This window comes from Macrotis lagotis, chromosome 3 (genome assembly GCF_037893015.1).
Source record: "Macrotis lagotis isolate mMagLag1 chromosome 3, bilby.v1.9.chrom.fasta, whole genome shotgun sequence".
In the NCBI taxonomy this organism is placed as follows: Eukaryota; Metazoa; Chordata; class Mammalia; order Peramelemorphia; family Peramelidae; genus Macrotis; species Macrotis lagotis.
This window is the reverse complement of record NC_133660.1, coordinates 10121129-10148949: the sequence shown is the minus strand read 5'-3', so window position 1 is coordinate 10148949 and position 27821 is coordinate 10121129. Positions and strand designations below refer to the sequence as shown.

General features: G+C 35.6%; 1 protein-coding gene across 1 annotated transcript in view; it reads left to right on the top strand.

Moving 5' to 3' along the window:
- EMCN (endomucin) overlaps window positions 1-27821 on the top strand; it is a 165693-nt gene that overhangs the window by 133272 nt on the left and 4600 nt on the right. The window contains exons 11-13 of the mRNA XM_074228105.1: window positions 1975-2036; window positions 16550-16624; window positions 25215-27821. The exon at window positions 25215-27821 is cut by the window's right edge and continues 4600 nt beyond it. Coding sequence (XP_074084206.1) covers window positions 1975-2036; window positions 16550-16584 — 97 coding nt within the window. The 3' untranslated portion in view covers window positions 16585-16624; window positions 25215-27821. The remainder of the gene's footprint in view (window positions 1-1974; window positions 2037-16549; window positions 16625-25214) is intronic.

Below are 27821 nucleotides of genomic sequence, written 5' to 3'. Positions count from 1 at the left end.
TCCTATGCAGAGTTCAAATTCCATTTGCCTTGTTTACTTATATGTGTGACCTCAGTTATATTACTTTACCTTTCTTATTCTGTCTCCTCATGAGAAAGTTAAAGAAATAAGGAAGTTGAACCATCAATAAATCAGTCAATAAATACTTATTAAATGCTACTATGTGTCAGTCCCTATGCTAAGCTCTTGACTTCATGACATTAAAGTATTCTCTAAATTTATGATCGCTTTCAAAGGAAAAGTATGTTAGAAAGACAAGAAATCTGAGGTCTGAAAGCATGAGGGCAATCCCCAACTCAAAAATGAGTTGCAAAACCATGGACTGGTTATTTAACTTCCCTGAACCTCAATTTCCTCATTAGAAGGATAAGAATAATATAATTTTTACTTCCAATCTCAAAAGGAATGTTTTATAAAGCTTAAATATTATAAAAATGTGAGCTGTGTGGCTTTCTTTTCAAGAGAAATATAATACCACACAAGAAAATTTATTAAGTGCCTAATGTTTGCCAAACACTATTCTAAGTTCTAGAGCTATAAATAAGGAAAAGAAAAATAATCCCTGTCCTCAAGGAGCTTACAATCTATTAGAGGAAAGCAATATGTAAAATGGGGCAGATCCGAGAGTACAGAAATGAATAGAAAGTATACTCCATGGGATTTGGCAAACCAATAATTGAGGTTATGTGAGAAATCTATATAGAGAAAGAATACTTAAAGAGATGGATGCTGAGATAAAAGTCATCCAGAAGTTTTACCCTGAGAAAAAGGAAAATTTCTCAATAGTAAGACACCCCACCAGAGAGAGACAGAGACAGAAATAGTATAGTATAGAAGAGAATATACCTCCCTTTGGTCTGAATTCCAACTCATAGCTAGGAGTTGCTAAATGCTTCACCTGGCCCAATCTCTTAACCGTGCTAAACCTCAGTTTCCTCATCTGGAAGGTTGGATTCAGAGATTGTTAAGATCCCTTTCAGCTTCAGATATATGATCCTGGAGCAGAATTTGTTCAAGGAAATTCACCACATGTAAATGAGACTAAACCAAGTCCCAGGTGCATGCTCTAAGGATATTCGTATGTGACACCTGGAGGCTGACTTGCCAAGTCCTGGTCTTTAGGAATGACTCGGAGACTACAGAGTCTTTTTTTAAAATGACAAAATAGTGAAAAGTAAATAGACTGGCCTTTAAAATCAAGGAGAGAGATTAGTCATAAAAAAAGTTATAAAATTGAATAACAAACCCAACTTTGAATGCACATGTGCATTTATGCAAATTTGAATTAGTCTCAATCTAGAAAGAAAGACAGAAAGCTATCGGCATTTTTTTTTGAATATCAAAACCTTAAAAAAAAAATCTCTTTCCCAGTATGCCTTCCTATATGAACTAAGAATGGAGAATTTTAAATATGGACAGGAAGGAGAAAAGGAGAGAGAGAAGAGAACAAGTATTTATTTAACACCTAATACATATCAATCATTGTTCTAAAAGCCTAATAAATATCCTGTTTCTTCCTCAAAATAATCCTGAGAGTTAAGTCCTCTTATTATTCCCATTTTACAGAGGCAGCAGGGGGTAGGTAACTTACCCGGGGTCATATATCTAGTAAGTATCTGAAGCTAAATTTGAACTCAGTTCTTCCTGACTCCAAGGAGTTGAATGATATTCATATGTGTGGGAACATTTCTATCTCCTTTACTTTCTATTTCAGTACTGGACACTTAATGATATTAACTCTGAATTTGCTCATATTGTTCTTTGCTTTATCTGATTTTTGTGTCAGAATAGAACAAATCTCTTTTGGATGGTGAAAAGACTGAAATGACTATGCATGTAAGAGCAGGCCTTTTATCTACTATAGATACGGACGAGTAACTATTTTGTATTTTTTCTTCATGGTATGTATTTTCTGCACAGAGAGAAATCTTGCCAATTATTTAGGTGCTAACTTAATCTTTCTGTTATTAATAGGCCCCAATCAGATAAAGAAAGCGTTAAACTTCTCACTGTCAAGACAATATCTCCTGAGACCAGTAAGTACTTTTTTTGTGCTATATAAGTGGGATTTTTGGCTTAGATATTGTTAATATAAAAATGACATAAAATCAATACTTTAAAGGAATAGCCAAGTAGGAATCCCCAAAAAATCAGAAATCATTTTAAGGCAACATGAACCATGGGAATGCTTTAGCTTAATGAAGATGCTGAACTAGATGACCTCAACATATATTTCAAGCCCTGCTGTGGACAAGAGAGAATGAGAGGTAACTTGAAGAATTTCTAATGACAATTATATCAGGAAGTCTAGAAACAACTATATTTGTCATATGCTTCAGCATTTACCCTTTTTTGGGAGAGATGGACATCTAGAAAGGAATACAGGATATTAACTCTGCCCATCAAATCATTCAATTAATTAACAAGCTTTTATTAATTGCCCAGAATAATTTTATTAATTGCCTGGCCCTAGAGAATACATATACATACACGACAAAACAAAAGAAAACAATAAAACCCTTTCTTGTCCCCAAGGAGCTTATACTAATCGTATTAAAGAAATATATATATGCAGATATATGTGTGTGTGTGACATCTATCTCTCTACATATATCATATATAGATGTATGTATACATATATTTATTTTATTTTATTCTTAATTTATGGAAACAGGCAATTGAAATTGCAAAAAGGAAATATATTTTATTGCAATAAGGAAATTTATTTTAGTTTGAATTTATGGAAAGAAGACAATTATTCTTGAAATTGCTAACTACTCTGTACAACTTACCATTCCTTTTAAATATACAACAAAATTATCATGTAAGTTTTGTTCTATTTATTTCACCTCCTTGCCCTTGCCCTTGACATGGCTATCATTAGACACAAATGGACATAGGAATATAGATATAGAAAAGTATACACATAACGTGTATGTTTGCGTGTGTGTATATAGTTATTTTAAACATACTTCTATTTGTCAGTTCTGTCTCTGGATACAGACAGCATCTTTTTTCATATGTCCTTTATAGTAAATTGGAGTATTTATAATAATCAAGATAATTTATTCACTCAAAGTTGTTCTTAGAACAATATTGCTGTTGCTGTATACAATGTTCTCTTGGCTCTGCTCATTATGCTCTTCATTATTTAACACAAGTCTTCCTTGTTTTTTCCTAACATCACTGAGTTCATCATTTCTTTTGCCATAGAAATATTCCATCACAATCACATACCACAACTTCAGCCCACCTCATGGGCTTCTCTTCCACCACAATGAGAAATGGTTTAAACTTTTTAGAATATATAAATTGTTTCTATATTCCCAATCATCTTTGGAAATAGACCAAGTAGTGGTATCTCTGGTCAAAGGGTTTAGTAGTTTAATGATTGACTATAATTCCAGATTGCTCTCCAAAATGGTTGCATCATTTTACAATTTCACCAACAATAAACAGGACCCATTTTTCCACATCCCCTCCATATTTGACACCTTCCCCTTCTATTGTTTTAGTTGATCTATTAGGGATAAAATGATATCTCAAGATTGGTTTTATCTGCATTTCTCTAATCAATAATGATCTAGGACATTTTTATATGACTATAAATTGTTTTGATTTCTTCATTGGAAAATTACCTATTCGTATCTTTTGAGCATTTATCAATTACATGATTTAATATAATATTTAAATGTAATTTGAGGGAGAGGACACTAATTACTAAGGAGAGTAAAATAAATATCCTGTAGGAGAGGGAACTTAAGTTGAGCCCTGAAGCTAAGTTTGGATTCTAAGGGTGGAAGTAAAGGGATCTTGGGACATCTATACAAAGCTCACAGAGATGGAAGATGGAATATTGTGAATGGGGAGGACACTATGACTAGGTCATAGATTGTGTGAAGGGGAATAATGTACAATGTTGGCTGAAGTCAAGTTATGCAGGACTTGACCTAACAGGATTTCTCCCAGAGGCAAAAGGAAGGAGCTAGAAGTTCTTGATGGGGGGATGACAATATATATATATATCAATTTTTCATCTGAAGAGGGTGAATTAAAGGGCTAAGAGATTGGAGGCAGGAAAACCAATCAGGATATTTTGGAATATGCTGTACCAGAGGTGATGAATGCCTAAATCAGGGTGGTAGCTACATGGATGAAGCAAAGGGAATGGATACAAGATGGTTGGAGACATAATATCAGCAAGACTTGGTAACTAATTGGATATGAAAGAGAAAGGGAGAAAGAAGAATTAAAGATAAGATATGAGTGTCAGACGAAGCTGAATGTCTGATAATACGGTAATGCTATCCAAAAGTATAGGAAAGAAAGGGAGGAAAGTAAGTGAATTTGGGAGGAAAGAGAATGAGCTTTGTTTTGGACATGTTGAATTTCAGATACCAAAAGACAAGGAGCAGGTAGGTCACACAGGGCTTAGAGTGTCGCATCTGGAGTCAGAAAGATTCATCTTTATGAGTTCAAATACTACCTCAGACATTTACTAGCTGGGTGACCCTGACAAGTCATTTCAACCTGTTCATCATAGTTTCCTCATCTGTAAAATGATCTGGAGAAGGAAATGGCGAACCACTCCAGAATCTTTGCCAAGAAAACTTCAAATGAAGTCATGAAGAGTCAGACTCTTCAAACACGACTGACAATGACACATTTGCCTTTAAATTGAAATTTAATGATACTTATTAGATGATGTCATTCAAATGTTCTGAGCCCCAGGTTCTCTATAAGAAAATTTAAAAATGGTAATATCTGTCATACCTAGGGTATAAGGCTGCTATTAAGATTAAATGAAGCTTTACATATGAGACATTTTTCAAAGCTTACATTTCAGATATTATTACGAAAATTTGAGAAATTTTTCTAATGATAATAATAACTGAAATGTAATGCTGAGGACAAATGCAGCATATCCAGAAGACTTGTATATTGAATGTGGGATGGAGGGATTCTTTAGCAGGGATTGATGGATGGAGAGAGAAACAGAAAAAGAAATTAATTTCCTACGTTCATCCCTTTCTTCGGAGTTTTATTTCTACAAGTTTACTCTGTACAAATCATCTTTTCTTCCTTAGATTTAGCCTTCTTCACTGGCAGAATTGTAAACTCTGCTTTTCTCTTTGTAACTTCAGCACTTAGAATAGTGTTTTATGCATAGTAAATACATAATAACTAAAATAAATAATTTTAAATAAATATATATGTGTGCATGCTGTGTATATAGTTCATATAGATATGAATTATATGCATTATATTTATCTATGTTGGAAACTCATATATATATGTATATATCTATACATATATGAAGAGAGAGAGAGAGAGGAGAGAGAGAGAGAGAGAGAGAGAGAGAGAGAGAGAGAGAGAGAGAGAGATTTTTAAATTGGGGCTGATAATTTCAGTGTTCCACATTTCTTTCCTTTCCCTAACAGTCATTACAGGACTTCTTCAGAATGTGATCCTCTCGTTGATCACTGCCCTATCCTCCCTCCCCTTGTCTTACTTTTCTCACACATCTAAGGCTGGAGATTCAATCAGCTATTCCCATTACAACAATCAGTCACTTTTAGCCTTGTAGGAATATACACATGACCTTTTTTCACTGCTATCTTATAGAGTTTATTTTAGATGAAAAGTTATTAAAATAAATATTTCTATCAATTAATATGTGTATATGTATACATATATGTATGTATGTGTATGTATATATATATATATATATATCATATATATATATATATATAATAAAGTAATGACAGCACAGAGCCAGCCTCTAGTTAGAAAACTGGCGGATAGAGATTGAGATCTCTACCCTAATTAAAATTATGTAAATTTCCAGGTAACTAGTCAGCCTCCATGTTTTTTTCCTTGCCATGAACCAATTAAGCAGGCCTGCAATAAAAGCCTTTTTGACTTACCATGAGGTTGTATGGAATCAAATTCAAGTCATTAATAATCATGAGTAAATTAAAATGTGCCCAAATTAACAAGTATGCTTGCATTTCACAGGCATCTAGTTGAGAAATGAAATAATTCCTCCTTTTCATGGGACAATTAAGTAGCATAGATCACAGGGCTTGAAAACAGGAAGATCTGAGATCAAATCTGACCTCAGATACATACTGTGTGGAACTGGTCAAGATAGCTAACCTCTGTCCCCTTCAGTTTTGTCATCTGTAAAATGAGTATAATAATGATCTCTATCTCTGAGGGCTCTCTACTCTATATACTTTTTGGATTATTACTACTGTGAATGTTCTTGTGAACTGATTCAACTATCATCAGACCTTTTTATTTGGATCAAGCTTTTGAATGGCAAGTAAGAATTCCCTACACACTCCATTTCAATTCAGTTTGTCCAAAATCTCTTTTCCAGCTCTTTTTTCTACACACCCACTAAAAAGTAACAAATGGGAACTCCTTTAAAAATTTACCCTATTTTGAGCTCTATTTTCATTATTTTTTGTTTTTGCCAAGTGATGGGATTAAGTGGCTTGCCCAAGGCCACACAACTAGGTAATTATTAAGTGTCTAAGGTCAAATTTGAACTCAGGTACTCCTGACTCCAGGGCCAGTGCTCTATCCACTGTGCCACCTAGCCACCCCCAAATTTTTTTAAATCATTTTTCCTTAATGGATCTTCTGCCTCAAAAGAACCAAATTTATCTTTTCTGTAAATATAATCAAAGAATTAACTGGATTTTCAGACATACATTCATTGGCTTTTCACCAGAGTATTGCCACAATTTCTAGCATTAAAATAAACTAATAAACATATATTTATGTATATATATATATAGATAGATAATATATCCATGAATATATGTATGTATGTGTATATATATATATATATATAGAGAGAGAGAGAGAGAGAGAGAGTATACTAAAGTGCACATTCATAAATGTATATATTCAACATATTTATTGAGCTCTATGTGCAAAAATCTTGGGCAATAGATAAATAAGACATGTTCCCTGTCTTCAAACAGCAGGGACAATTCAATAGTGGGGGTGGGGGAGTAGAGAATAAGATATGTACAAAAATCAATGTAATAGAAGGCAGAATGTGAAACATGACAAGAGAGATAGGGAGAGGTATGGGTATTCAGGAGAAAGAAAAATCATGTTCTTTATGGTTTTCCTTAATCATATTCCCACCTACTGCCCTCAAATGGAATTAGCATTTGAGCTCAGCCTAGAAGGATGAATAGATTTTTATATAAAGGGATTATAGAGATACAGAAAGAAGAAAGAGTCTTCAAGTTTATCACAATGTTTAATAAATGATTGTTCATTCATTCATTATAAAATGAATGAGTTAAATAAAATGGTGGAGAGGAAGGAAGGAAACAAGAATTTATTAAACACCTACTATGTGCTCTAAGCTCTTAACAAATACCTCATTTGATCTTCATAGCAATCATGTGACGTAAGTATTATTATTATGCTCATTTCAGAGCTGAGGAAACAGAGACAGGTGGCAATTAAGTAACTTGCCCAGGGTCACATAGGTAGGAAATGTCTGAGGAAGGATTTGAATTCAGGACTTCTTGACTCATTCTATCCACTGTGCCATCCTCCTTGCCAAGAGCATCAAGAATAAGGTGGATTTGAGAGAGAAGAGGAATGGTCAGCAATATCAAGTGCTGCATAGAATTCCAGGAAGATGAAGATGTTATCAGATATTATTAAATTTAGCAATTATGTGATAGAAGAATTCTCAAGAACTAAATAGTATCTCCAGAAGCACAGATTATGTCTTCATCAGAATGAGAGAGAGAGAGAGAGAGAGAGAGAGAGAGAGAGAGAGAGAGAGAGAGAGAGAAGGAGGAATGGAGGAAGGGAGGGAAGAAAGGAAAGGAAAAAAGGAAAAGGGAAGGGAAGGCAAAGCAAGGCAAGGCAAAGGGCAAGGCAAAGAACAAATAGAAAGAAATAAAGAAACAAAAAGGCAAGTAGTCTCTGAAGGCACCAATATTTCCAATAGCTTTCTGTAATAACCCAACCTCATCAAAATGTATGTCCCATGACTATTTCTTTTTGAGTCGAGTATGATAAGCACCAAAAAATTTCTAACATAAGATCTATCCATCCCCATTTTCTTTTTTGACTTCCTTGCTAGTCTAGCATTCTTCAAATCAAACATTTCTTGAACTTTGGAGTGTTGATTCTGGGAATTTGGGACTATCTTTGATGAGGCAAGGAACACAGTCTTACTATTGAATGTACATCTGAATAGACATTCAATTAATTGAAAAGGTTGTTATTATGTGACAAGTACCACATTAATCTAAATATAGACTACTCCTGAATATAGAATGTACCTCTAAATGAAGAGTTTCTTAAATGAGTATTTATATATATATATATAAATATATAAATATTACAGGTATTCATAATATATTATTACATTATTAGTGATTTTATCTATTCACATTATATATTATATCCATATTATATGTGTCTTATATCCATATTATATGTGTGTACATATATGCATATATACATATATACACACATATACGTTCCTGTTTGTATATCTACCTACATGCCTCCATATATATATATATATATATATATATATATATATATATATATATATATATATATCAATAGCTCTCTCTCTCTATATATATATATAAGTAGCTATATATATATATATATAAACTCAATAGCTAAAACTACACTAAGATTTTGGGGACTCTATATAAATGTACAATCCATATTTACATACATAAAACAAGCATCTGCATATATATGCATACAGACATATTAACTCTTTCAGTGCTGAATTTTTCCCCTTCCATTCCAGTGCTAAAGACTTTGAGCCAAATTTGGCTCAAAATCCCTTACAAGGGCTCAGTTATAGTTACAATTCATGTTAGTTTCTTCCTAACTACCCTATTAATGAATAACAAGTTAAACTTGCAGAAAACACTTTTTTCAACATAATATGCTCCCACCCCGAAATTCTTTTTAACTTATGGAGCCCATAGAAGCTCTGGGGTATCCTTCTCTCAATTCATTTTCCTACTAAGAAGATAATTTCCTGGAGTTTGACTAGAGCTCCTCCTCGGGGCTCTAGGGGTATCCTAAGGGGTCAGAGGTAATTCTCTAGAACTTTAGGCTTGAGCCCCAACTGGTATGCCTTTCCTTCAGATTGATCATTTGAGAATTAATCAGCCAACCAGTCTAAATGGTTTTTAGCAAGAGGTAGTAACTGAGGTGATATATTCGGAACTATTTCTCCAAAGTATACCCTCCCTTCCCTCAAAGTCGCTGTTGCACAAGTCCACGAGTATGGAAAGATTCCAGCACAAAGGAGAACAGATATAAGCCCACTCCTTGTTGATGGAAGTCCTTTTGTCTCATCTGCCCTTGGACTTCAGTGCAGTCTATTCCCAGTTGTCTCAGAAATACTGGTTAGGACACTGATAGGAAGTCCAATGTCCTCCTCTGGCCAAAGGGAACATGGCTAAAGTCAAAGCTGAGGCCTCTCCTTCACCAGCACCCTCCTGCCAAGTGGTTTCTCTTGGGAAATGTACTAAAAATCCAAACTTCCTCAAATGTCTGGAAAACCTCCTATTCCAGCTAAATCTATGTTTTTATACAGGGCCCAGAGGGCATAATGAAATCCCACAGCCAACTGGAACATTCCTCTTGTCTGGCATTAATTGTTTTGTATCAAATGACTTTTTATATTTTTTCATAAATAGTCAAAGGTTTTTGATTGACCATTTAGGTGTGTTCTTACCTAGCTAGTCATACTGAGTAGAGGTAGTTTTAACCCCGCCCATAATATGCTTCTTTCCATTCAAATAAAGATATTTTATTCATGGCCTTAGTGGAAAATGTTTTTGGCTTCAATATAAAAAATCTGGGTGCAGATCTTGGCTCTAACATTTACTGGCTCTGTAGCTACAGACAACCTCTCTGGGATTCAATTTCCCTCATGTGTAAAATGAGGCTAATGATACTTGAGTTGACCACCCCACAGGATTATTGGGAAGACTGTAATTTTAATCACATAGGCATTATAAAAATATGAATCTTGCATTATCATTATTCTCTTTATCTTTGTCTCATTGACTTTAATTCTTTAGAATCAGAAAATTCTCCAGAAAAAGTACACATAATATATTTTTAAATTTAATCTGAGTTATTAACATTTTTAAGGCATCTGGGTTAAGTGACTTGCCCAGGGTTATATAATTATTGAATCTTCCTGACTCCCAAGTTCAGTGCTCTATCTATTACACCACCCAGTTCCTCAATTATGAATAGACTAGTGGTGTCAAACTCAAATAGAAACAGGGTCATGAAATGCCTGTGGGTTGCAAATTCACTTAGAAAATAACATATTAGCATTATCTATGTTCTATTGCATTTTTATTTATTTGTTAAATAAGGGCAGTTAGGTGTTGCATTGGATAGAGCACTGAACTTGGAGTCAGGAAGACATGGATTCAAATTCAGTCTCACTTAGGAGCTATGATGATACATGTATCATCTCTTCATATAAGACCTGGGCAAGTTGTTTAACCTTGTCTCAGTTTACACATCTGTGAAAATGAGAATAATAATATGATCTACCTCGTAGCACTGCTCTGAGCATCAAATAAGATAATAATTGTAAATAACTTAATATAGTGCCAGGACTTGGAACATAGTAGGAGGTATATAAATATTAGCTATCAATGATTTATTAATTGCATTTTGAACTGATTTTTGCTTTATTTTTAATTGTTCATTTTTAACATTCTTTTCTTTTTTAACTTTGGGGTTTCATACTTTCTCCTTCCTTTTCACTCCACTCCCAACCATTGAGAAGGCAAATAATATGATATCAATGATACATGTGAAATCATGCAAAATGTACTAGCATGTTAGCCATATTAGGGATAAAAGCAAAAAGGAAAGTGAACAAATTATATCTTGCAAATATATAATAGTATTCAGAGTTCATCAGCTCTCTCTCTCTCTCTCTCTCTCTCTCTCTCTCTCTCTCTCTCTGCGGAAGTGGATAGCATTTCTTTCATCATGATGCTTTGGAATTCTCTTGAACATTGCAGTGATAGAGTAGCCAAGTCTTTCATGATTGATCATCATTACAATATTGCTGCTACTATATATAAAAGTCTACCAGTTCTTCTAAATAAGTTCATATAGGTCTTGCCATGTTTGTTTTTTTCTGAAACCACCGTTTTCATCATTTCTTACAACACAATAGTACTCTTTCATAATCATATGCTATAACTTGTTTAGCTATTCCTCAATTGATGAGCAACACCTTGGTTTCCAATTCTTTGTCACCACAAAAAGAGCTGCTATTAATAGCTTTGTCCATAAAGCTCGTTTCCATTTTTCTTTAATCTTTTTTTAATACAGTTAATATGGTTTTATTGAGTCAAAGGATATGTGCAGCTTTAAAACCCTTTGGGCATAGTTCCAGATTGCTCTCCAGAATGGTTGGACCAATTTACTACTCTACCAATAGTTCATTAATGTCCCTATTTTTCTTCATGATATCCAGCAGTGATAGATGTAAAGTTATATCTCAAATTTTTTAAAATTTGCCCTTCTCTAACTAATAGTGATTTAGACCATTTTTTTCATTTGATTATAGAAAGCTTTGATTGCCTCTTCTGAAAACTAGCTATTCATGTCCTTTGGTCATTTATCAGTTGGGGAATGATTTATTTTTATAAGTTTGATTCAGTTCTATATTCAGTATATATTTGATAAATAAGGCCTTCATCAAAGAAACCTGTTATAAAATGTTTTGACATTACTTCATTATCTATTATATCTTATAACAAATATAGTTTCCCTGTTTATACTTTCCATTAGGTCTATTTTTGCTTTTACTTGGTCTGAGATCTTGATTGCTATCCATACCCTCTTCACTTCAATTGAAGTTTAATAGAATCTGCTCAAGCCCATAATTTCAACTTTCTTTGTGTATGTCTTTCTTTCCCAAGTGTGTCTCTTGTATACAACAAATTGTTGGATTCTGGTTTCCCATCCATTCGACTATCCATTTCCTTTTTATTGGTTAACTGCTATTCATATCTACAGTTATAATTATCAACTGTATTTCCTTCCAACCTATTTTCTTCTCTTTATCCTTCCCTTTCTCTTTCTATACTGCCCCTCCTTAAAAATTTGCCTTGCTCCTCAATCCTCCTTCTCTCTTATCATTTATCCCTTTCCTCTCCTATCTGCCTATTTGTAAAAATAGGTTTCTTTTTCTCCTAGGCAATGAATTGTTTGTGTGTGTGTGTGTGTGTGTGTGTGAGTGTGTGTGTGTGTGAGAGAGAGAGAGAGAGAGAGAGAGAGAGAGAGAGGACTCAAGCATTGCCTACCACATGCTCATTTTCCCCTCCTCTATAAAAACCTTTTTTGCATATTCCCTGCATGTGAAAATCTGGCCTATACTCTACCATTTTGGCTCCACCCTCTTCCAATTACAATCCAGTTTAAACCCTCTCAGCAGTTCTGGTCCACTGGCTACAATCTGACATCTCTTTTTCTAGATAATCAACAAATAATAAATCAAGATCTTAACTGTGGCATACATGTATTATATAGCATTTACTGATATCCCAGTTATAAGTTCTCATGCTAAAAATTGAACAATCTGTTCTCTAGTCATTTTCGCTAGTTTCAGCAAAAGAGATCATCTAGTCCAAGTCCTTTATTTTATAGGTAAAGAAACTGAGGCCCAGGATATTAAATAACTTGACAGATAATGATCATCAGAGGCATAATTTGAACTCTGAACTATAGACTCCAAGGTCAGCATTCTTACTTATAAAAATATGCTCCCCAAAATATGCCTGTCATAATGTAGTCTTGGCACACCATTCTCTCTAGAAATTCCAAAAAGTTAATGCAAACGAACTCTTGTTTTATCATGAGGGGAAGAAAAGATAAATGAGAAAATTTCAAAATAGTTAAAATGTTCTGTTAGAAAAGAAATAACAATTTTCATTGTCAAAATCACTATCAAATTGTTTTCATAGAAATTGTGCTTTTGGATTCTCTTAAGGAAGGGGGGGAAAAGCAAATTCTAACTGATTTTTCCAAAGAGCTGTCACTTGGTAGACAAACCATTCCCATTCATTGGTCCTCCCCTTTCCCAAAGGTCTCTTGTTGCCTCACCTGAAGGGAAGGGTTTATGGCCCACAATTTCCTGCAGGAGGAGGATTACTTATCTTTCCCTCTTGTTCATAGTTGCTGTCCTTCAGATAGCAGATGATTGCAGTGAGAAAGAACAAAAGATTGGTTTCTGTCATGATCCAATAAAGGCTCAATTATTCTAAGTGGCGGGCATTTGCCAGGCTGCCATGTGGGCACTATTGCTTTTCTCCCAAATGATTAATGTAGGTTTTTTCCAGTGTCTCTGAATGATGTAGGTGACATGGAATTAATTAAATTACCAGTAGAAATGTCAGGTGCCAGAGAGGTTCCCATCACCTAGATTAGGGTTTGTTTTGTTCCTAGCTGTTGGACACTGTCACTTTTAATGATGTTTCTTGATGTTCCTTCTCTGCTTCATCAAAGTTACAACACCTCTGGGCTTAGGCTTCTCTGAGTTGTTTCGGTTGTCCTTTGAGTTCGTGATAATTCTAATAATGGAGTTAATAATGGAATTAGGGGAGCAGTTTGTGCTTTCATTGACAGAGTTCCTAAATGATGAAACTCCATTTACTGATCAAAGCTGGCGTGCTCTCTACAACACATTGGCGTAAAGAATTTCCTTGAAGGGGCAGCTAAGTGGTACAGTGGAGAGACCACCAGTCCCGGAATAAGGAGGACTTCAATTCAAATCCAGCCTCAATCACTCACTTACTAACTGTGTGACCCTGGACAAGTCACTCAACCCCAGTTGCCTCAAAATAATAAAATGCCTTGGTCAACGAGGCGAGTAACTTGCCCAGGATCACATAGTCAATATATTTCATAGGTGGGATTTGAGCCTAGGCCTTCTTGACTTCAAGATCAAATCTCTAACCATTATGCATGTTTATTTCCTAGTGTTGATAGCAGAGATCTTTCTGGGTCTTGATGATATAACAGTAGAACTAGAGGAGAGCCTAAATGTAATTTGTTCTACTCCCCCCTCATTTTACAAATAAAAGAATAAAGCACTGAAGAAGAAGTAAATTGCCTGAGCTCACATTAATAGTATGAAAGACATAGGTGGAAATATAAGCCACCTAACTCCTACTCCAGAATACCTCCAACTGAGCTGAGATGTCCTCAATAGTTTTCTCACAGGAGTGTCAAAACCAGGGGATTGATTAGGCAGAACAAAAGCTCTATTTATTAACAAGACTGCTTCACAAATGACTCTCATTTGGAGGAGCTATATTGGTAGGAATTATGGCATAATGGTTGAAGAATTTACTTTAGAATAAGGAATACCTAAATTCAAATCTTTGCTCTGAAAATTTCTTAACTTCTAGTGCCCCAGGAACCTTTCTACTATTACTACAAAAGGAAGAGGAGATGCTAACTTATTCTGGTGATAACTGACTTCTTCATCACTTCTTCCCCTCACTAGTAAAATCTAAGTGTGATCTTAAAAAAAAGTCCCTTCACAGACACAGAAGTCTAATTGATTCTATTTTCATTGACTATAGGGAGGAAAGTGTCCTTAGTGTCAATCTTGACTCATCCCTTCATTTAAAAAAAACCATAATAATCTTTCCCTTTAAGATTCAGAAGAACTATAAGATAGGGGAAGGAAGGTAGCAGTAAATAGATACTGAACTATAAATGGAAAGTCTTTAGATTTCAAAATATTATTCTACAACTTAAAAAGAGTTCTGAGATTCTCAAAGTTCAATTGCATAATGAACAGACCTACAAGACAATTAACTGGTCCTAGCAGGGTATAGAACAATTCCCTACCTTGTCCCAAACCATGGATCTCCATAAGATCCAACAAGAGTTTGGGAAATATAACTGGACTGAGCCCCATAAGTAAAGAGGGAAGCCACCTCTGACTTGTATGTGTGAGTGTCCAGTCATTTTTTTCAGTCATGTCTGACTCTTCATGACCCCATTTGGTATTTTCTTGGCAAAGATCCTGGAATGGCATGCCATTTCCTTCCTTAGCTCATTTTACTGATGAGAAACTGAGGCAATCAAGGTTAAGTGACATACCCAGGTCACATAGTAAGTATCTTAAGTATCTGACGGCAGATTTGAATTCTTCCTGATTCTAAGCCCAGCTCTCTTGCTATTATAGCACTTAGCATCCCATGAAGAATGGTTAAATGAGAGAGAGAGAGAGAGAGAGAGAGAGAGAGAGAGAGAGAGAGAGAGAAATTTCTTCCACTTTTAGCCAGAGGAACTAGATCTCAGAACTGAAGTTTTGAGTTAGGAATCAAAGAGGAAAGCCTTCTGCCAAACTTTGATTAAGGGTCATGTTTCTTTGCTTAAAAAGATCACCCGTAATACTTGAGCTAAAAAGGAAACTAGCCAAGCCAGAGGCTGGAGGCAGAGCCAACTCAGTGAAGTTCAGTTAATTTACCTATCCAATAGAAAACATCACCTCCTATAAAGATACAAGTGGCTGAGTTTTTCTGCCTGGCTTAGTCTGGTCAAACAATTGTGGTCAGAAAATCTACCCGGTTTATTCTGGTAGTCACTAAGTCACTTGGCTAACCCAGCCTATCAACGAATTGACCAATTCAGTTTAAAAACTCTGTGCTCTGTAATAAGTCTATCAGAGAAGCAGAATAATTTGTCAATTATGTCCCTCAGCAAGTTTCTAGAGGATCCTCTGGAGAAGAAAGGAAACCAAATCCTAACACTAGTCCAATGCTAAGGTTGTGAGTTGCTTTGGCATGTATACTACATGTATCCGTCACCATCATGGGAAGTTCATGACCACTCTTCCCCTTGTACACTTCATATTTATTAATAGGAAAATGGGTTCCAGGCAATGTGGATAATGTTTTATAAGTACTGTTCTTATTCTGTTATTTGATTAAATATATTTGCTAAGATCTAAGTCTGCTGGCTGATTGTAAGAGGGAAGCAAATTGGTGGGGGCTCATGAGCTATTAGTATCAGGACCATAAGAATATTCCTAGAATCTTGAGAGTAGTAATAGCTGACTCTCTCAGACCCAGCTAATGTAAGATTAAAAAAAAATAAACCCAGAGGGGATGTTACAGAGAATTAAACTGAAGCCCAGAGAAGTTGAATAACTTGGCCAGATTCATCCAGGTAAAAAATAGAAGAGCCAGGACCCCCACCCAGTACCCCTGATTCTGAATCATCTTATTTCCATTACTCATATTGATCCAATGTTCTTTTTTTAGTGGAAATAAAACACACAAAAAGCAAACAGAGAAACCTTACAAACTGGGTGGACACCTACTGAGCTGAAGTGGGAGGCTAGCTGTGTCTGTGCTGACATTGTAGCAAGGAAATTTGGTTTCCTTTGAAAAAGTAGCCTGTGAACCTCTATTCCTGTTCTTCACTGTCTGAGCTCTTAGATCAAAACATATCTTCTGTTCTTTAGGCGAGCAGTCTGCTCAAGGAAAAAATAAAAACTGACAAGCTGATGAGTCCTCTCCACACCTGGGCCAATAAAAATGTAAGTTTCCTCCTTTCATTCTGTTTGCTGTGATTTTCATTAATATCCATTATCATTAGGCTGCCTCAGCTTAAGATTTTTTTTTGAGTCCATTATAAACTGAAAACTAATGGATTGTGTCAGTGAAATGCTCAAGTCCTATTTTTCTTTAGAAAATTTTCAGACCAAAGGAGAATGTCAAGAAAATGAATTTGTTGGGGTTATTTTGTAAATCCTTCCTGTCCATATATACATATATATATATATATATATATATATATATGTGTGTGTGTGTGTGTGTGTGTGTGTGTGTGTGTGTGTGTGTATATATATATATATATATATATATATATATATATATCCTGATTCATATCTGACCACTGGACCAAGATGGTTCTGGGGGAGAAAGTGAGGCTGGTGACTTAGCACAAACTCCCTCACTCAAATCCAATTTGGGTGCATGACCCTGGTATCAACTCCCTGATCTCATGGTCTAATTCAAGAACAAAGGACCAACAATATATCTGTATATAGTCCAATGTGAGGACAACAGTGAGCCTATGACATTGATAATATGTATAGCATAATAAAAGTTGACATGTATTATAATATATTGGGGTTTACAATGTACTTTTCTCTTCCAAATCCTACACTTGGATCATAAAATCAAAGGATTTGCAGCTGGGAAGGATTTACACTAGGACATCTATTTCAATTTTACATTTTACAGATGAGGAAATAGGACCCTGAGAGGTTTATTCATTTGCCCAAGGTTCCATAGATAGTAGACAGCTAGGTGATGTAGTGGACAGAGTGTCAGCTCTTCCTGAATTCAAATCCAATTGTAGATAATTCCTAGCTGTGTGACCCTAGGCAAGTCCCAGTTGAAGACCCTAGGCACTTAACCCACTTTAACTCAGTTTCCTCATAAAATGAGGAAAAGGAAATGACAAACCACTCCAGAATAGTTGTACCCCCCCCAAAAAAAAACTCCAAATGGTGTTACAAAGGGTCAGATAGAACTAAATTGTCTTGCAAACAAGACCAATGACTCATAAATAAGCAGGGGTGACAACAAGAAGAATTTGTCTCATCTGTCTTCATTAACTGTCCCATTCCACAGTCCATCATATGACTCAGAAACCAGACAGGAAAAGTAGAATGATTCGGTTTTACAGTGGGAAAAGCACTAGACTGGAGCCCAAAAGAACTCAGTTCCAATCCTTATTCAGATACTTGTAACTAGTTTTGTGACCCTTATCCTTTCTCAGTCTCAACTTCTTCGTGGAATTCCGCACTTGACAGAACTGTGAATCTGAATCCAACCAACAGGTTTATATCCTTAGGGGCTCTTCCATATAGTTACAAGCTCATAGCCAAGTTTCCAGGGTTATTCAATAAAGGTGATGATGGCTATAATAATTATTTAGTGCTTTCGATTTTTCCCCCCTTGAAGGAATATAACTAATAGTAAAAGAAATTCACACATTTCCATAGTGCTTTGGCATCATCAACAACAACACTATTCAGGAGGCAATGATAATCTCCATCCCTGTTTTTCAGTTGAGGCAAATGAAGATAGAACTATCACTTGTCAGATCTGGCCCTTGAAACCCAGGTCTTCTGATTGCAAGACAAGTACTCTTCTCACTGTGTTTTGCTGACTCTTGGATAATTTCCTGGATCCTAATAACCATCCATGTCAAAGTAGGAACATTTTGTTAAGCACTAGATTAGGTACTGGAGTTACAAAGATGAAAAATTACACTGCCAATTAGGCTTACATGCACTAAGACTCATGGGACACCCTCTATCCTAGCAATAGCCTAACCCCCTCCTCCATGGGAGTTGGGCTAATTTTCCTTTAAAAAAAAAAAGACTTGCTTTTAAAGACTTCCTCAAGACTTGTTTCATTTAATAGACTAAAGGCTCACACTGCTGATGTCACCCTATTACCTGAGTACAAATTAGCAATGAGGAGCATTAGTTAAACTGTGATGCTTGTCTGGTGGCTCATGTTGGATAACTGAGACAGTTATTCAATCACTCAGCTGAATCAAATAGAGATGCCCTTAATGCCTACCCTTGTTGATTATCTTTCTGCCATAGCTAAATATATTTCCAAATATATTTCTAATTCTCACGTCTAAATACATTTCTAAATATATTTCTAGTTCCCTCTGAACCAAGTATCTGGTATCTGTCACCATCACCCCCTTCCATCTCCTCTACTTGTCCTCCTAGCCTTGCTCTCTGTTTTCAAAGGCCCAGTGTGTTCCCGTAAGGAGCAAGTTTGCCATGAGAAGGACTTTCAGAAAATAGCCTTGGCTGTATTTCCAACTGGAAATATAACCTAATATCAACCTAAGGACATGTTTTGAATCCACACCTAACATTGAATGGAAGGATGATTAACGGCAAGAGCAATCAAATAAAGATTTGTGGTGGAAGTAGTATTTGAGATGGCCTTTAAAAGATGGATGAGAATCCAGCAGGTGAAGACAGCAAAGTCCAACATTCCAGTGGAAGAGAATTGTGTGAGTAAAAGTATATAGTCAGGAAAACAGAGGTTGTGTCCAAGGCACATTGCATACCCTAGCTTGGCTAGAGAATAGTTTGTGTAGAAAATAGGAACTAAGGTAAGCTCGTACCAGTATGTGGAAGACTCTAAATTAGAAGAAAATAAACTTGAATTTTATTCAGTATGGGTCTCTGAAGACTCTTGAGCAGTGACATAATTAGGCATATGCCAAAGGAAGATTATTCTGGAAGACTGGAGGGGAGGGAAACAGAAGGATGTCACCAGCAATCCTCAGGGCTGATATGAGTTCTATTAAGATGCTGGCCCTAGTAATCAAGAATACAGAAATCGATTCAAGTGATCAATTAATCAAAAAAATTATTAAACATCTTTGTTTTGGCTCAATTGTTTTATCTCTGACTCTTTATATCCCCATTTGCGGTTTTCTTGACAAAAGTATCGGAGTTGTTTGCCATTTCCTTTGCCAGCACATTGAATCAATGAGGAAACTGAGGCAAACAGAGTTAAGTGACCTGTCCAGAGTCACACAGCTAGTAACTGTCTGAGGCTGGATTTGAAATGAAATGTCTAATTTCCAGGTCGGGCACTCTATCCACTATGCCTATGAGCTATTCATCCACAAAGAGATGATAGTTGAACATATAGGAGTGAATGAAAAGAGCATCAAAGAAAGAGAAAGAGACCAAGGATTTAACTTGAGAAATAGCCACCTTAAAGGGATAAAAGGCAAGGAAGCAGAGCCAGAAAAAGAGATTACATATATAAATGCTCACATAGAAAGTGTTCAGTTGGTTTCCTACTGCCTTCCGAATTCAAACTGTCTTCTGTAACCTTCAAACTCCCTGCTCTCTAGTATTATTTCATACGGATATGCTCCAGCCAAATTGGAATATGCTCTCTGCTCCTTATGTTCTCCCCTTTCCCTGTCTTGTCCTTTCTCTTCTCTACTAATTGAATCACTATTTATTCCTATTATTGAGAAACTGAACTCAAATGCTACCTCCTTCATGAAGCCTCCCTAGATTCTACTTATCAGCAACAAATCCTGTCCCCTAGGTTTTACTTAACCCTTTGCTGTGCCCTTTTTATACAATCACAGGTCTAGAGAAGATGGGACCCCAGAGATTATCTAGTCTAGAAGTCAGCCCACAGGTTTCTCAAGTGCAGCCTGAACCAGATTAAAATGGAATTGATAAATAGTTAGAAAAATACATAAAAATATAATAAAACAAAAATAATATAACATTTTAAACTAAGTGAATGAAGATCTTTAGGTACAAATTAGAGGTCTTCATTTCTATTTGGATTTGACATCACTGATCTAATCATTTGATATATGAATAAACCAAAGAAGGTTAAGTGACTTGCCTAGGATGGCACGGAAAGTAAATATTGGAGAAAGGATTTAAACTCAGTGTTATGATATCATAATTCTCTTTAATGAGCAGATTATATATTCTGTGTGATAGTCATCTAAGCTTATTCAGTTCACTAATTCAATACAATAAACATTTTTAAGTGCCTTTTCTGGACCAGGCACTGTACTAAGCCCTAGGAACAAATACTAAAAAAGATAGCCCCTGTCCTCAAGGAACTTGCAATTAAATGGCTTAAGTAAATATAAATTCATGAATGATTAAACATTTATTTTTTAAAGAAAAAATTTTCCCTACAAAGAGTATGTAGAAGACAAGGAGTATTTTGAGTGATAACCTTGGAAGGCAGATCTCAGTCCCTCCTCATCACATCACTTGATGGCACCCATCTATCTGTGACAGGAAGAGGCCCGCAATAGAAGTAGGAAGACTTGGGCTGTAAGTCTAACCCTGTCATAAACTGTCTCCTTACCTGTGGATAAATCATCCAACTACTCTGAGTCTTTGTATTTAAGTAAAAAAGACAAAAATACATATGACCTGTCTCCCTCAAGGGATTATTGCTAAGAGAAAAAAAAATAATGTCTATGAAAGTTCTTTGAAAACTGAAGGGTTGAGGGGCAGCTAGGTGGCGCAGTGGATAAAGCACTGGCCCTGGAGTCAGGAGTACCTGGGTTCAAATGTGATCTCAGACACTTAATAATTACCTAGCTGTGTGGCCTTAGGCAAGCCACTTAACCCCATTGCCTTGCAAAAAAACTAAAAAAAAAAAAACCACAAAAACTGGAGGGTTTAGCAAAAATTATTATTCTTATTACTCCATGAGCTACAAAGAGTCCATGGAGGGGAAAGACAGAGTTAGGAACAGAAAAAATCAACTTTACAATCCACTAGGTCAATTCAACAATTCAAATAAATTCAACCAGTGCCAGACCCTGGTGATACAAAGATGAAACCAAAACATGCCCTCCCCTCAAGAAAATTCTTTTCTATTGGCAAGAAACAACATCAGTAAATAAAAAATAAATACAAAGTAAATTCAGGGTCATTGCTGTCATCTTTCAGTCATGTATGACTTTTCATGAATCCATCTGGAATTTTCTTGGCAAAAACTACTGAAGTGATTTGCCATTTTCTTTTCCAGTTCATTTGATAGATGAGGAAACTGAGCAAACAGTAAATTGAGCTGTGTATCCAAGGTCACACTGTTAGTAAATGCCTGAAGTCAGATTTGGACTTAGGAAGATGAGTCTTTTTTAATTCAATTTCAGCATCCTCTCCTCTGTACTACCAGGATGCCCAAAATGTGGGGTCAATGAGGCAGAAATAGCTAGGTAGGAATGTGCAAGTACCAACTCCTAATAACTCCCAAGAGCTGGCTGTTAAATTTTCATAGTGAGCATTTAGATCTCAGAGATTGACAAAGACTACAAATCGGGACTTAAATTATTGACTCAAAGAGTGTTTAGACTAAAGAAAGTGTGAAGAAATTATTAATGATGCAGATTAAATTCAAAAGCATGTTATGGTAGGCCTTTTTTTTTTGGTCAAGTCAGTTTGTCCTTCACTAGAGGACTAAAAAGTAGGTAGGAAATGACAATTGAATTGAATCTTTCAAAGAGATGATAGCTCTAAAAGATGAAAGGGAGAGATCATAGAGACAAAAGAATGGACATAGGAGATTAATCTGTTCTATAGTACAGAAACAGCAAGTAAGCTCATTTAGGTAGAACACTGAGCAAGAGGAAAGGGGATCCAATGTAATCATCATGGAAAGGTAGATGGAGCCAGATAATGAATAATTTTAAATGACCAAAAGAGGGGCCATGGGAAGACATTGTTATGATTGGGACAATAGAGAGATATCGAAGCCTTTAGCTGAGGGTACGATATGGCCGAATTTATGGTTTCTAATTCATTCTACTTATTTTCTTTAACATATTTTCACTGGAATTGATTTTTTTATGATTATGCAAATAGTGAGTAATTGCTGTCAAGCCTGTCAACTGGAAATAACATGTCACTTAGAAACTGAGACAAATTTGAAAATTTGGAGACATGAATTGCCAAAGTCATAGGAATGAACCTCCTCTCTAATAGAGAAGGCCCTTTAACCTTTTCTCTGCCATGGATTGATTATCTTGGCAATCTGATGAATCCTATGGACCTCATCTCAGAATAATGTTTTTAAATGCATAATAGCAAAGGCCAATTATGTTGAAATACAGTTATGAAATTTTTTAAAATGCATGATCCCCTTAAATTTTAGACACATGGAGATCAAAGCAAGGTAAACAGCCTTTGCTTTAGAGAATACCAGTTTCTAGTATAGTCCCTTATATTAATGATTCAAATTGATTTCCAAAGGACATAGTGGGAAGGATGTGGAAGGAAAGCTAGGCAATGAGAAAAACAAAAGATATTCCAAAAATAATATATTTTTAAAAAGGGAATAGCCAAAAAAAAGCATAGGTTATCAAGTAATATGAATTTAAGATAAATTCTTTTGATGATGTTGTTAGTGATTCAAAAGTCATATAAGATACAATCCCTTCCCTGTATCCTTCATTATAATAATTTATATTTTGGTTATTAAAATGTGTTCCATTAATGCCTGACTCTGTGACCCCATTTGGGGTTTTCTTGGCAAACATCTGAAGCGGTTTGCCATTTCCTTGTCCAACTCATTTACAAATAAGGAAACTAAAGCAAACAGGGTGAAGGGACTTGCCCTAGGTCACACAGTTACTAAGTGTCCAAGAACAGATTTGAACTCAGAAAAAATGAGTCTTCCTGATTCCAAGTCTGGCATTCTATCTACTATGTCACCTAGCTGTCCAGAATTTATAGGGTGCTTTACAAAAAAATCTCACTTTATCCTCATTACACCCATGGAAGGCAGGTGCCATTGTTATTCCCACCATGGACATGAAGAAACTGAAGCTATCAGGCAGAGAGGTGAAGTGATCCAGAGTCATACAGATCCTAAGTGTCTGAGATCAAATTTCTATCCACCCTACCACCTCTCAACTGGGGCACAAAAGCAAAGCCAACAATTTTTTTTAGTTGCAAAGCGATAAATCAATAGGCTGAAAACAAAGGAGAAATGGAATACAATAATGTACTCACTAAAATTGTATAAGATTATGCAAGAGTCTATTCTTAGAGCTGCAGCTGACACTTATCCTAGTGACTAGGTTGAAATTTCTGCATCCCACCTGAAAAAAGTATGCAAGAAAAGATAGATAAGATGATAGATATGGTATATAGAAAGACAGATATATATAGATGAGAGAGACAGAGAGAGACAGAGACAGAGAGACGGAGAGAGATGTCTCAGAGTACAGTCATTTTCCCTGTCAATTTACTATTATATTGGGAGGCCAACCCTGGACAAATCATTTAACCCTGTTTACTTCAGTTTCTTCACCCATAAAAAGAACTGGAGGAGGAAATGGCAAATCACTCCAATATTTTTGCCAAGAAAATCCCAAATGGGGTCGCGAAGAGTCAGACATGACTAAAATGACTGAATAACAACGAAATCCTTTCAAGAGAGCTAGAGATTTTTACACTCTTTATCTTTAGTGCAGAGTACTGACCCTGAACATCATTGCCACAAAGCTACCATGAGATGATGCACCAGTGTTTCATTATACAAAACACCCAGACCCAAGTCAAGTGTCACCCCGAACTTAGGTTTAAAAAGTACACATCTAAAGATTGTGCTTTATCCTTAAGGGCTATAAAAGAACTCTTGACTGCAGTTCCGGGCATTGACTGCAGGAATCATGGCTTAGGTCTGCTGCTGTTGACCAGGAATTTATGATCTGAAGCACCCAAGTCAAGTTGTCCTGTAGCTACCCATGCAGCTTTATTTCAATATCTTGTTATTTTATCCATACGATGAAATCATTTCAGCCAAAACTTCACTTCTTTAGATCTCATTAAGATGCCCCACCTGTGTAGATCATTTGGCTAGAGTAGTGAAGTTCATGAGAATGAAAGCCTGAAACCCTTGAAGAGATAAAGGGTTTTTTTTTTAATTTTCTTTTTTTAAGGTGAATTTAGCCATCATCAATAAAATAAAGATTTCATTGATAGCACAGAAAATACTTATTTTGAGAGATGCAATTTATCTTATATGTTGTCAAGTCATGAAAATGTCTACCCTTTCCTTATATGTAGCCCAACTCTCTCCTAATACTATGGGAAACTAACAGTTGTGGATTATGAGTCAATCCTTATTCACACAGATCTGAAGTTTGATAACCTAAAGCAAAGAGATTCTGGAATATGACTTCAAGCTCATCTAAACAGTTAATTAGTATACTCAATTAAGTATGAATAATCCAACTAATTCCTAATTGTCCTGCCCACACATTAGCTAACTTTTTCCTTAGAGGAAATATAAGCTAATTATCTTCTCTTCCTTTTCTCAAAATTTGAACGTACTACCCAAATGCCCAAAATCTGGGGCCAATGGGGCACAAATAACTAGGTAAGGATGGATTCAAGTTTAGCCTAGGAGTAGACAAGATGGCATCCTCAAAGACCATCACTACCTCTCTGTAAAGTGATCTAATAAAGCCAGGAATCAGTTTTGATCTTTGTGAATAAAGTATTATCAGATTAACCTAAATCCTTTAAACTTGTTCACATAGACTCTCAAAATTTTTCCTCTTTTTTTCAGACGTGATAAAGCATACTGCTGTATGTGGCAGGAGGTTCCTCTGAAGGGCAAGTTTCAGCTGAAGATTGTTTATTCTAAGGACTGGCATATCACAGGCTGATGAACCAACTAGCCACATTTCTTCTCTATCTCTTTTCAACTTGAAAATATTTACAGTTTTCCGCTTTAGAAATATTTGTTCTCTCAGTGGCTTTTTATTGCCTGTGTTCCTATTTATTTTTTTTCTTTATAGTTAAAGCAAAACCTTTGCAAATTTGTTTAAAATATGCCATTGCCCCTTTGTACATACAAGTGGTTTTTTCAGGTTTTTCTTCATACATAGAAATGTATTTTTCACCTATCTGAAGTATGCATATGACTTTTTATTGTGCTTTTAATAAACAATGACTTTCTCAAGATGTTTAAGGCAGTGTGAATGTGGAGATGGCAATTGTATATTTTCTCCACAGATATGTGGAGTAGGGAAATCCCTACTGATTCCTTAATACCATATTAACCTTGGGATTCTCCATAAGGAAGCTCAGTAGTGGAAACTATATAAGAAAGAAGAAATAGCAAAAGACCTCTTAGCATGATAGGCATTCCCACTGTGTAACCAAGACTTGATACTATATTTGTCAAAGGGACAAGATTTGTCATTAATCCATTTCTTCTATACATTATGGAAAATGGACAAATTTATAAGCACAAAATTGAATTATCTTTGCCTAGTGTATTACTTCCTTAGCAATACAATGACTACTAGAGATCAACACATTGTTCACATTGTGAACAAAATCCTCTCTTAAGAGTTACCTTTTCAATTCTTATTTCCGTGTACTGTTTTTCCTTGCTATACAGACTTCTCAAAAAAAATAGAAAAGGTTTTATGAGACACTCAGACACTAATGAGCATGCCTTAGTTAATACTTTAATTTTTGTGATTACTTAAACTGTTATGCTTACTTATTTGAGGGACCCAAGGTCAGTATAATATGATGTAAATGAGTATATTTTTAATATTTAATTTTTTTCCTTTCTCTTAATGATAATGAGTTTTAAGAGATTTCCTTCTGAGGATTTCAATAAATGAACATTTTTTTTAGTTTCCTGATGACTGAAAAATTTCCAATACAAGTTTAAGCAGTTACCACAACCCCATCATTGATATTTCTTGACTTGTTACTTGAGAAGAGGAGGAAAAGGTAATAATCATAGGATAATATATTCATAGCTCTAAAGGACCTTAGAATTCACCTAATCCAACTCCCTCAATATATAGATGAGGAAACTAAGGCCAAGAAAAGTTAAGTGACTTGTCCAAGATCATACAGATACTGTTTTCCTGGCTCTAAGTCCATTACTCCATACTGCCTCTCTTGGGGGGGGGGGGATGTGTGATAATAGGTTAATGAAGAAGGGAAAGAAGAATCCTCCCCCCTGAAAATGCAGTCTTTATGCTGTTACCTTTGAAACTGATCCTAATTGCCTTGGAAGACTGTGCAATTCCATGAAAAAAAAAGGCAGCACTTCCCTGCATTGGCAGGAAATGTGATTCTATGCTTACTATTCTCCTTGGCTAAAATCTAAAGAAAAGGAAGGAAACTTCTCTAGTGCTTAAGTGGTACTTCCAAAGACCAAGCATCTCTTTCAACCAGCTCCTTCACCCAATAAGACTCAATGGTGGCTAAAGAAGAGCTATGACAGACAAATGTTCCTTTTAAAGGTCCCCTTGAGCTCTCCAAATCATATTTAATGAGAATCTCATTATTAAGCAAAAGCTTTTTAAAAGCATTGACTCTATAATTAAAATATTTGAAAAGATTACATTAAAGATTGATGGGTAAAATCGTGCACAAGTATTCAAAAAACCATCTATTATAGATGACTTTGAGATCCTGGGGTCATAGGGCTAGAGCTGGAAGCCCTAGAATCCATTAGAATGTGAGATATTTGAGAGCAAGAATTGTCTTTACCTTTCTTTCTTTGTATTCCTAGTGCTTAGGATAGTATGTGGTCCTTAATCATTGTTGACTAAACCAGAAAAGACCTTATAGAATCTTGTATTCTAACTCTCATTTACAGATCAGAACACCGAGGCATATTTGGGAGGTTAAGTGATTTAGTCAGCGTCACACTGGATTCTAACTTGGGTTCTGGGTCTACAATTTCAATACTTCTTCCTCTGAATCCATGTTCTAAAAGTAGTCTACCAGTTCTAAAGTTAAATAGATGATAATCAGGTTTGCCATCAGTTTGCAATATCTCTTCTCTATAAGACTCACAGCATAATTTTCATTTACAAACCAATCCAAGTGTCATTCAGAAGAAATGCTGTATTCTTCAAAGAAGTAAACCAAAGGCATGGGTTCCACTGCTTTTATTCTTCCTGGCCAAATGAATAGAATTTAAATTTCTCAATAATCAAAACAAACAAAAGTTAATTAGCTGCTACTATTGTCATCTGAGAATAAGGGGATGTTATTGGCTGGCAAACTGAATTTAATTAGCTAGTGGAGAGAGATTTCCAAATCCCCATCACTATGTTGAAATGCAGTGCCACACATGGCCAACAGCTAGGCTGTTCCTAGTCCCAATGCCAAATTCAAGTTCCATGGAGTCAATAGA